The 12,433-nt window shown below is 48.0% G+C and overlaps 1 protein-coding gene across 1 annotated transcript in view; it reads left to right on the top strand.

Annotated features, from left to right (window-relative positions):
- LOC142572773 (uncharacterized) overlaps positions 1–12,433 on the top strand; it is a 124,230-nt gene that overhangs the window by 57,631 nt on the left and 54,166 nt on the right. The window contains exon 12 of the mRNA XM_075682116.1: positions 1,556–1,672. Within this exon, the coding sequence (XP_075538231.1) occupies positions 1,556–1,672 (117 nt within the window). The remainder of the gene's footprint in view (positions 1–1,555; positions 1,673–12,433) is intronic.

Genomic DNA, 12,433 nt, shown 5'->3' with positions numbered 1-12,433 from the left:
CGATTTCCCAATGCCAACGTCCACGATTGAAAATGGAAAAAATCACCCAATACAATTACACATCTTTTTTACCAGTTCATGCACTCCCGGAAAACACGATCTTTCCACGCCAACGTTCAGTACATCGTCAAATTGTGATTATATGATACATTTTCCGGCTGCTAGATCCCACGTAATTAAGAAGAGGTGCGGTGTGTGCGCGATAGAGAACAATACCAGCCTGCAACAGCAGCTTCCCCGCAATACTCGCTGCCCGTCTCGCGTAAAAATGCCGGCAGCACTCAGTTTCCTATTCCGGTACCAGGAAATCTCCTCGCAGGATGTCACACGCTGCATTCAGAGCCATTGCCGCCAACCTTATTCGATAAGTATCTTCGCCTATCTGTTTCACAGAGGGACACAGTGCCATTGCATCCATACTGCACACTTTTAATAGGCGGCAGGTGGCACAAAGTAAATGTCGCGTTTTGCTCTGGCAGCATTGTAGGCATTGTATTCCAGTGGCGCCTAGCAGATTGATTTTGTTTCGGCTTCCCGTTGCTGTAGGAAAACAACGTGTGTCTTGGGTCGCTTGGCCCTTGCCAGCTCGATGCAGGTCTATGCCTTGTGCTGCTACATTTCATGCGTAGTGGGCATGTCAAAACTTCCCACCGAAATGCCCCGCTCGAAGAAGCTGCTGACCAAGGCCAAGATCGAGCATTGCAAACATAAAGCTCGCCAAAGCCACAAAAACGACAAAGCGTGTCTTTAGCCACTCAGGCCCCACCAGCTCGGCACACATCTGCAACTCATGCTTCGATTCATGCGACAATTCACATCACCGAGGTGTAAGCTACAGTTGAGTCTGTCACATTTTTTAATAACTTTGGTTTGTACGTTTTCCCAGTCTGTAAGTTTTCTCTGGAGTTCTTACAAAACATGAGCGAGGTACTACTGTATAACACCATTGTGTACCTCTTCAGTGTGTGCAGTGTGAGCCTAGCTCCACGCTGAGCTAGCAGTATTGTCTGCTGGCTCAATTGGTAGGCAGGGCTTGGGCTGGGCCTGGGCCCTACTCAAGTGCAATTCGGCCAGTACAGTTTACTACAAAAGTTTACCGGACAAAGGCTCCATGACAAACTTTAATTTCTGCTCTGGCATGGCACTCATAATTAAAGGGAGATCACTGTGTAGGTTGCAGAACCTACTTCAGGTCAAACCATCTTATTTGAGTCTGTGCCCATGCCTTTAGGAAATTCAGCTTTTTCGCAAATCCTAAGTGCCGGTAATTTCGGTGCACGTTAAAGAACCCCAGATGGCCAAATTAATCTGGAGTCCCCTACTACAGCATGCCTCGTGATGGGGGGTGTTTTTGTCACGTAAAACCCCAGAATTTATTATTTTAAGCTTTGTCATGCTGGGCAGACATTTTCTCTAGTGCCTTTTGTGGTTGCCCTTTGCTCTTGTATGACAGATTCAAGTGATGCCAGAGCAGTGCCTGAATACTCCAGGCTGTTCTCTGCAAAATTTAATCTTTGTATATAGAAAACACTGCTTTACATTAAAATGCATGCAGGACTTGGAAGGAAGTATGCTGACTAAGACTCTGCTGGAGAAAAACAGCCAGATTGACGAGCTCAAGAACCAGGTTCGGTCGTTGGAAAAGAAGCTGCTTGTCTCCACCCTCCCACAGGCAAGCTCTTTCACATTTTGCAGTTTCTTGTTTTGCCTTGTTCTGTTCCCTTTGTGCAAAGACATTGTGAAAGTATATTGTATGTTTCTTTTTATTTTTTTAATGTGAAGCTTTCTTTCCCTGCCATCCATGGTTTCACCTAGGTTGGTTGGTCGGTCAAACATCGGTCAATCAACTAGTCGCTGGTCGGGTTCATGATGAGTACCGTATTTACACGATTGTAAGTCGACTCGAATGTAAGTCGACCCCCCCATATCGCTTGACCGAAAAAAAAAAAAAAACCCCGAGGGCGCATTCGATAACGAAAATTTATTAGTAGCTGACATGGTCACTGGACTACTCGTCTTCACTAGTGCTGTCATCATCGTTGCTGCGGTCCCACAGCGCGTCGTGGTCCAGCGAAATTTCAAATTTGGCAAACGACCGCACCTGGACATCTTGCAGAACAGCAGCCCACGCCAAATGCACCCAACCACACGCAGCTGTCAGGGAGGCTCTTTTGACAGGTCTGGTTGGCGTAATTTCGCAGTCTTCTGCCGCCAGCCACTCGTACTCACGGCGGAGCAGAACCTTAAAATTAAGGCGAAGGTCCAGGCTTGTTTCATGACCACGTCACACTTCACTGGCAGGGACCGATCACGCATTTCAGCGACGCTGCCGCAAGCTTAGCCTACAGCTCCGCAAAGCGTCCAGACTTCGGCACGTGGGAAATTTCTCACTTGCCGCCACAGGGTGAAAATTTCGCTTCGCTGCAGTCGCCACTCTGGCACCACCCGCTTAGAAACATCGAAATTGCGGCCCGCTGTGCAGTGATTTGTTTCTTCGGCGTAAAGGATGGCAGCCCTCTTGAACGCTGCTGTGAACGAGTGCCAAAAGATTAGTGGGCCTGCTTAGTGACGACTGGGGAAGCTAAAGCCACTCCATACACGTTTCCGCCGACCAGGTTAAGTACCGCCAACCGCCCCTCCTCCTCCACGCTCCCCTCCCACTCACCCCCTTAGCTTCCCGCGGCAAGCGGAACTTACGTAGCTGCAGCTTCCTGTTCCGAGTGGAAGTGACACTTTGTTTTTTAGCGTTGTTTACTTTCGCGCCGCTGGAGAGGCTTTAATTGCACGAGTTGCGGTTGAAACTGTGAATGCGATTCCATCCAAGAACCACCGCCTACTGTAACCAGCGATCTGCTCGTGTTCGCTGCTTCGCGTCAACCTGCGACGGGTTGTGGCACGAGCGACAACGTACAGTGGAATGTAGTGCCTGGGCGCTTGGAGACCACTGCCGTTTTTCGTGCATTTAGACAACAGCGACCGCGAACTACTACTTCAGCGGAATACAACAGCTTGTCCCCTTTGCATTCTTCTTATGGTGACTGCCACAGCTCTGCTAAGCACGCGCGGGCGTTTCACCATCGTCTAACAGCAGTTAACGCGGGAATTCCCGCAGCGCAACTCCAGGAAGCGGAAACGCCGGAACCGGAAATTTTTAAACCGGAAATGCTGGAACCGGAAATACCGGAACCGGATTTGATGTGAGGGGAAAAGCGGCGCACAACAAAGGTTGTCGCTACTTAAGAAAGCGGCGGTGGCGCGTAGATGCAGGGGCTTTAGGGGAAGCATAGAAGTAGCACATAGCTGGCAGTCAAGTGGAGCGCGTCAAAAAGTTGGTCAAACCAATGCCAATGCCTTTAAACAGAGAAAGAGAAACCCGCGAACGGTGTCTGCTCTTCCATGAACTACCGATACTGCCCGCAAGCGCCGCCGTTCTAAGGGTGCCGCCGCAAATAGGAACAGCGGCGCTTCCATCAACTATCGACACCCCCCCATGAGTGTTGCATGCACTGTAAGACTCTCAAAAATGTTGAAAAACCCTTCCGAAAAGCAAACAAACACGCGGGATAGCGAAAAGATACAGGTAGGACCATAGAGCAAACATAAAATTAACTACGTTGCAGCTCTCGTTGGTATCGCTTTTTTTTGGCGGGGCCATGTTTTGGTTTCGATTGTAAGTCGACCCCCCAACTTCAGACTTTCAAATTTTAAAAAAGGGGTCGACTTACAATCGTGTAAATACGGTAGATTCCACCTTGCTCTTAAAGAAAGAAAAGTGTGTCCGCTGGCGAGATTCAAACTTCGGTCGCCCAGCACAGCAACCTGGTGCCCTGATCATTAGGCCACAATCACTTTTATTATTATTATTATTACATTAGAGCAGAATGTTAAGCAAAATTTAAAAAAAACACAAAGCACTATAGAAATTTAAGGTGACTGAAAACATTAAAAAGACAGGCAAGCACATGCAAGCTTCCAAAGAAGGCATCTAGTCTGGTGCTGTTTCTTGTGCAGCGTACACACTGCGAATGTAGGCAACAGATTCCTGAAAGAATGACAGAGTGCTTCACATTGGTTCAGTGTGCCTGTCACACATTCTTCTGCACTAAAGGCTATGTAGGCCAAGTACCATAAACATATCATATGGTGGGTCACAGGGATATTTAAAAGGTACGAAATGAATTGTGTACGGTGTGACATCTAAAAGAAAGCACACGGCTATAGATTTAGAAATTAAGTGCTTCTAACCAATGAGGTGATCGTCGCGAGCATGCTTGCATCGGATGGCGACAACAGCAGCGATGATGCAGTAGGGCAGGCTGCCTCAACGTTGCCCTCACAGGAGGCCCGACAGATGATTGTCACTCTTTGGCTTCGTTTTCACAAGGAATCTTCCATTGCACTACGTAGCGCACCTGGATGCCTTGGAGAGGGATGTCGGCAAGCTTTGCGTAAGGCATGCAAGGCTGACGGACATGGGGTTTTCTCGTGCAAGTCAGTGAGAAGTATGTGGCGAGGTGCTTGTGGCGATCTCGCCTCAGCGTTTCTTCTGAATTTCTCAAGCTGACAAGCTGCTGCGGCAACCTTCTTACATTTCTTAAAGGCCCCTTTTGGGGCCACCAAAGCAATGCCTCAGCGGTGCTTGCATATTGCTTGCCACCCGTGACCCCGCTTTGCACTTGTCATAGCAGTGCGATTCTTTATCACCGATAGCTGGGGCTTGTTACACGCAATCAGAGCGCCCAGAAAGCAGTTAAATGAGTGGACACAATCAGCAGCCGGATGGAGGAAGGTGGTGGGGAGGGGCACTGGCCTCCCTGCCATTATAGTTTTCTCACATCAGCTCTGCCATCCTCTGTTTGGTTTTTTCATGAAACCTGGTTATAACAATTATCGGTTATAACAACGGAATTTTTGTGGCACTTGAATATTGTTACAGTCGAACCCCGCTACAACGAACGTCGCTTCAACGAAATTTTCGCTTCAACGAAATATTTCCAATTCCCCGTCAGCTCGCTATACAAAGTAATGGAACAAATTTCTCATCACAACGAACCATTTATGGGGCGCGTTTCCGCTTCAACGAAATTTTTGCTATGCGAAGCTCGATTTAAAAATATATCTTACAATAAAACAAGCATATCGCCGCCCATCTATGTACTTCCATAGGCCCACGCTGCTTTGTTTCGCTAAACATTCGCTGGACCAAACTAATCCACTCACTGAAACGCACATGATCACCGCCATAGCTTGGTGTTGATGACTATCGGGCTGGCTGCCTTGCGACAAGGCGCGGGGGCAAGCTCCCGTTTTCTTCCAATCCAATTCAGAGCCGCAACCAATCCGTTGCCAAAGGACGCAGCAGCCTGGCAACAGCAGCGCGTTTGCCCTAGTTTTTTTCACTCGTGCTTGTGCTGCTAGTGCGCTGTAATGAATGCGAGCATGGCGACTTCATCTAGAAAGCGGAAGTTCCTCTCGCTTGAAGAGAAGGCACGGATTATCAGCGCGGCATCCAGTGGCAGGAAAAAGGGAGATGTTGCAGCGGACTTCGGCATCTCACAGAGCACGCTGTCAACGATCTTGAAGTCGAAAGACGCGATAGCGCAAGCTCTTTCTTCGGGGACATCCGCGAAGCGGAAAAAGCTGACGCAAGCGGCTCATGAGGACCTTGAGAAGGCTCTGTACACGTGGTTCCTCGACGTGCGCGCAAAGAAGATGCCGGTCAGCGGAAACATGTTGCAGCAAAAGGCACTTGGCTATGCCTGTATGCTGGGCATCAATGATTTCAAAGCCAGCTCAGGGTGGCTGACCCGTTTTAAGGCCAGGCATGAAATCGTCGCTAAAGTGCTGTGTGGGGAGTCGGCCTCATCAGACGCCGACGCTGCATCTGCTTGGGCATCAGCTACTGTGCCGGAATTAATGGAGAAATATGCCACATCAGACATATACAATGCCGATGAAACGGGACTTTTCTTCGAGCTCCTCCCCTCCAAGACGCTTCACATGAAGGGCCAGCCATGCAGCGGAGGGAAGCATAGCAAAAAGCGTGTGACTGTGCTCCTGTGCTGCAACATGGACGGGTCTGACAAGCGCTGCCCACTGGTGATAGGCAAAAGTGCGAAGCCGCGGTGCTTCAAAGGTGGCAAGAGCCTGCCCGTCAAATATGTTGCCAATAAGAAGTCTTGGATGACACGGGCCGTTTTCAAAGAGTGGCTAACCGCTTTCGACCGTGACATGACGGCAAAGAAACGTAAGGTTTGTTTGCTCATCGACAATTGCTCAGCGCATAACGTTGAAGACGTTCAGCTTCAAAGCGTGGAAGTAAGATTCTTCCCGCCGAATTGCACGGCTTTAATCCAGCCGCTGGATCAAGGTATCATCAATAGCGTTAAAAGCGCTTATCGACAACGACTGATTCAGCGGCTGGTGTTAAACATCGACACCGGTCGGGCAATCGAAGTGGATTTGTACATGGCTGTACAGATGGTCTCAGCAGCGTGGACGGCAACCAGTCGCAGTATCATCTACAACTGTTTTGTGCACGCCGGCTTTCACTCCGATGCTCAACTGGCAGCGAACTCCACGTCGGACGAGGAAGGCTGCAGTACAATTGCTCCACCCTCCACAGAGGCCAATGCGGCATGGGCAGCCCTTCAGGACTCCGGAGATGTGCCGGCCGATGTTCACATCGGCGACTACATCGCTGTTGACAGTGAAGTGCTAGCTCACGAGGAGCTGAGTGACGAAGCTATAATTGAGGGCGTTTGCCACAACGACGCATCATCGGATGATGACAGCGACGCGGAGGACTTAGCGCCACCACCTGCAATAAAAGTGATGGATGCTTTTGATGTGATCCGCAGATTTTTCGGTGCTCACGATGACGACGTCGCGATGCAACTGTTCACCGAGTGCGAAAGCCGCGCCACTGCACTCGTGGCAAAAAAAAAGAAGCAGAAGAAGCTGACCGACTTCTTTGGAAATAAATGATGTTTTGGGACTATGTGGTCCAACCTGACAGTGTTTTTGGCCTGTTTTCGCCTCAACGAAATTTCGCTTTAACGAAATTTTTCGCGCGCCCCGTCAGTTTCGTTGTAGCGAGGTTCAACTGTATAAGTGGATTCGACTGTACCTGCAGGACATAAGTCGAGCTACTAGGAAAACATTGCAAGCTTTAGTTCGGCTAAAGATGGATAACTGCCGTCCCTGCCAGTTGTAAACCTTACATTGTACTTGTGCAACTTCCCCTGACCAGTGTGTAATACTATTGTGATATTGACAGATACGTTCACCTATGTACTTATTCTTGCCTCCACTGAATACTGGCGAAGTAGGTTAGCATCGTACCGTATTTACACGATTGTAAGTCGACTCGAATGTAAGTCGACCCCCCCATATCGCTTGACCGGAAAAAATAAAAAAACCGAGGGCGCATTCGATAACGAAAATTTATTAGTAGCTGACATGGTCACTGGACTGCTCGTCTTCACTAGTGCTGCCATCGTCATCGTTGCTGCGGTCCCACAGCGCGTCGTGGTCCAGCGAAATTTCAAATTTGGCAAACGACCGCACCAGGACATCTTGCAGAACAGCAGCCCACGCGAAATGCACCCAACCACACGCAGCCGTCAGGGAGGCTCTTTTGACAGGTCCGGTTGGCGTAATTTCGCATTCTTCTGCCGCCAGCCACTCGTACTCACGGCGGAGCAGAACCTTAAAATTAAGGCGAAGGTCCGGGCTTGTTCCATGACCACGTCACACTTCACTGGCAGGGACCGATCACGCATTTCAGCGACGCTGCCGCAAGCTTTAGCCTACAGCTCCGGAAAGCGTCCAGACTTCGGCACGTCGGAAATTTCTCACTTGCCGCCACAGGGTGAAAATTTCGCTTAGCTGCAGTCGCCACTTTCGCACCACCCGTTTAGAAACATCGAAATTGCAGCCCGCTGCGCAGTGATTTGTTTCTTCGGCGTAAAGGATGGCAGCCCTCTTGAACGCTGCTGTGAACGAGTGCCGAAAGATTAGTGAGCCTGCAGCACTCATGACGACTGGGGAAGCATAGAAGTAGCACGTAGCCGGCAGTCAAGTGGAACCGTTGTCAGATGGGAAGAGGACTTGGCAGCTTTGAAGGCACCGCGTCCATGAGCGTACATATACTCATCAACCCATCATCATCCGATACATTGAGTCAAAGGGAGCGCGTCAAAAAGTTGGTCAAACCGATGCCAATGCCTTTAAACAGAGACAAAGAAATCCGCGAACGGTGTCTGCTCTTCCATGAACTACCGATACACCCCGCAAGCGCCGCCGTTCTAAGGGTGCCGCCGCAAATGGGAATAGCGGCGCTTCCATCAACTATCGACACCCCCCATGAGTGCACTGTAAGACTCTCAAAAATGTTGAAAAACCCTTCCGAAAAGCGAACAAACACGCGGGATAGCGAAAAGATACGGGTAGGACCATAGAGCAAACATAAAATTGTAACTACGTTGTAGCTCTCGTTGGTATCGCTTTTTTTTGGCGGGGCCATGTTTTGGTTTCGATTGTAAGTCGACCCCCCAACTTCAGACTTTCAAATTTTAAAAAAGGGGTCGACTTACAATCGTGTAAATACGGTATGTCATAGACCGAACCAAAACCCTGAACTCTTAAAGTTTACTGCTGCACCAGAAGCTGAGCGAAACTGTTGCTTTATGGCAAGGGCATTCTCTACACTTTTCTTGTCAGCACAAAAGAAGGCTATGTCATCTGCATAGGCAAGTACGCGGATCTCATTGGATAACAATTTGTACCTGTTAAAAGCATGATCCTTCAGAATTCCTGAACAGTGCGGTTCTAAGTACAAAGCAAATAATGGAGGGGACAAAGGACAACCTTGCCTTGCCGATGCCCTCAGGTAAATAGATTCGGATAGACAACCATCAGCTATAAGCCTTGTTGTGCCATTAGCATAACGGATAGTGATGCCTTTAAAAAGAAGAGACCCAATGTTTATGTGCTCTAACACACCGAACAAAAAGTAGTGATTAACTTTATCAAATGCTTTTGCCAAATCAACCTGAACTATTGCGACCTGACCTGCACTTTCTGCTACACACTCTAGCAAAGACCGTGCAACGTGGATATTTGTCTCGATTGATCTTCCTCTATTGTCACATGTTGAAGGCAGCTGGCTAATATCTTCGCAAATATTTTGCAATCCATGTTGCAAAGTGATCTGGAGAATATCTCTTTATGCAATTTAATTGCGTCACTGCTTTTGGGGATAAGTACTGTGAGCCCTTAAATTAAAGTTAAATTATGGGTTTTTACGTGCCAAAACCACTGATTTTGAGGCACGTCGTAGTGGGTGACTCCGAAAATCTAGGCCATCTGGGGTTCTTTAATGTGCTCCTAAATCTAAGTACACGGGTGTTCTCGCATTTCACCTCCATCGAAATGCGGCCGCCATGGCCGGGACTGGAGCCCGCAACCTCGTGCTTAGCAGCCAAACATCATAGCCACTAAGCTATGGTGCAACCCTTGGTAGAGTGTGGCGAGTAGGTATTCAGTCTGGTAAGCTTCTTCATATACTTTAAGCTAATAAGCTCTATAATAATAATAATAATAATAATAATAATAATAATAATAATAATAATAATAACCTAATAAGCTCTATATTAGACCACAAACACTTACTTCTCTCATGCCAACGTCAACTAGCTCTCTCAGATGGTCGCCACGTGCTGACCATGATCATGATTTCCATAATATGGCACATACATACAACGTGGGATTGGCGAAGTGGGCCCTACATATCGTGCCAATGACAACTAGCTCTTTGAGATGATCGCCGTGTGTCCATGGTTATGATGTCCATACTATGGTACATACCTACAACAGGGGATCGTCCGAGAATCATGTCCACATGTTCATTATGATGATGATGATGATGTAATCTGCACAATGGCACATACCCCAACAGGCATCGTTGGCCAAGGAGCAGGTGGTATATATAAAATAAGGAGAAATGGAGAAATATAAGCCTATGTGAGACTTGTCACATTGTGTAGCACGGGTGCATGAGAGCACATGCCCACATTATTTTCCTTTTCGCCAAAGACACAGGAATGAAAGGGAAAATTTATAGCATTTCATCAATTGCTTCACGAAAGCCTCGCTTCACATAGATTCCAATTCTGTATCTGCATTGGATCTGCATAATATTTTTCTTTTTTTTTTATATCACAAAGTAGGAGCGACTGTGATATCAAGCTCTACAGTCAAATCTCGTTACTACGAACCCCACATTGACAAATTTCTCAAATGTACAAATATTTTAAAAATCCCCGCCAGATTGCCTATATCTTCAGTGTAAAAATATTTCAGAGCTACGAATTTCAATACAACGCACATTTCAGAACAATGCAGGTAGTTCATTTTCCGCTATGAGGAAACGGCTGCGACTGGGAAACTTCCAAAATGTGGACCAAGCTGTTCTCATGTGGTTCAAAGATGCCAGATTGTAAAACGTTCCCGTGTCTGGCCCAATGCTCCAAGAAAAACCCTGCTAATTTGCCAATGCACTTGAAATAACTGAGTTCGACGCCAGTGCGGGTTGGCTTTTTCGTTTCCACAAAAAGAATGGAATAACTTGGCAGGTAGTCTCAGGCGAGAAAGGGGCTGCTGACAGAGAAGGTGCAGATTCCTAGCACAATGATAGTTTTCTAGAGGTGGCTGAATCGTACTCTGAAGACGATATATGCAATGCAGATAAGGCCACACGTTTTTATCAGCTCCTGCCAGACTGGACAGTGCACTTCAAAGGGCAGCAGTGCAAAGGGGGGAAGAAGTTGCATCTTCGCATGACAGTCCTGCTCTGCTGCAATGCAAGAGGCACGAAGAAAATTAAATCGCTCGTCATCAGCAAGTATGCGAAGCCTCCCTGCATGAAAAACATCATGTCGTTACCGTACGACTACTGCACCAACAAATGAGCCTGGATGACCAGAGAACTCTTTTCCAAGTGGCTCATCAAACTCGACGACCAAATGAGGAGGGATGACCAAAGAATTCTACTGGTTGCCGACAACTGCTCTGCTCTCATTGTGAATGTTCGCTTAGACGCACGTTCGCTTGGAGTTTCTGCCGCCAAACATGTCCTTGCTGTAACCCCTACACCAGGGCATTATATAGAGTGTGAAAGCAGAAAAGCCTTGTGCAGCGGTTGATTATCAACCTCTCCTTAAAGCAGCCGACTGAAATCAATATGAGTCAGGCAGCGGAAATGCTCACAGGAGCTTGGTAGAACTTGAAGGCACCCACCATTAGCAACTGCTGGCGAAAAGCAGGGCTTGTCAAGGCGCCTGTGCAGCTTGAAGATAACCTGGAGGTCACCGACAACAATCCAGGAAAATTGTGGACCAAGGTTGCGGGACTGCTGCCTGCCGTCTCTTCCTTCGATGACTACATGGAGAGTGACAGCGCAGTACTAACGCAGCGGACCTGACAACAGAAAAGATCAACTGCATTCACGACGTCTCCAGTGACAATGACGACCCGAAGGAAAACGACTGTGGGTCACTGAACTCGGAAGATCTGATTGTGTCAAACATCGATGTTTTCGTGCACATGAACAAAGTCCGCACTTTCATCGCTCGGTGCAATGACGCACCCGATGAGGTATTGCGCAAAGTGGAAGATGTAGACGCATTCCTAATTGTTCATGCATGCTGCCTGCGTCAGAAGAAAATCGCTGATTTCTTCAAATAAAGCAGCTTTGAAGTGAGTGAAACATTTTTATTTGAGAGCATGCTTGTCTGCACACGCGTCTACTGCCAAGGTACATCATTTTCATTCCTAGGTTTGTGCACTGGCTTATAACTGGAAGTTTTTCATTACAACAATATTTCAAAATGACGAACGATTTTCGGTGGTCCTGTGTGATTCGTTATACAGTCGAACTCGACTATATCGAACCCGTTTACATCGAATGATTCTATATATCGAACAATTTCTGGACACGGTATAGTTACAATGAGTATATTGCCGCCAGGTGTCACGAGCCAGCGCTGAAAAAAAAGAAGTTGGGACTGGAACACGCGCTCAGCAAGAGACGGGCGCTGAAGTAGAAGAGGTAGAAGCTGAGGACGCCGGCTTAAATTATTGCACGCCATCTTGTTCAACCGCCTCCCTCGCAGACGCCGGGTACATCGTCTATTGTCTTTTCATGACAAAACTGGTGGAGGTGCTGGGTACGGTTTATCCGATGCCACAAACCCCTCCTGGTAGCAGGAGTACCAGCCCTATCCTAGTGGACACCCCTGTTCACCGGGCAAGCAGGAGAATCCGAGGATTGCCTCCGGAGCTTGATCATCTCTCCGCAACAACATCGACGCCCCCACACACCGGTATGGAAGAAACGTCGACGTCCCTACCGACCATTAGGCAAGGTACG

This window comes from Dermacentor variabilis, chromosome 2 (assembly GCF_050947875.1).
Source record: "Dermacentor variabilis isolate Ectoservices chromosome 2, ASM5094787v1, whole genome shotgun sequence".
Taxonomy (NCBI): domain Eukaryota; kingdom Metazoa; phylum Arthropoda; class Arachnida; order Ixodida; family Ixodidae; genus Dermacentor; species Dermacentor variabilis.
The sequence above is the reverse complement of the archived record's forward strand: the minus strand, read 5'-3'. Positions and strand labels throughout refer to the sequence as shown.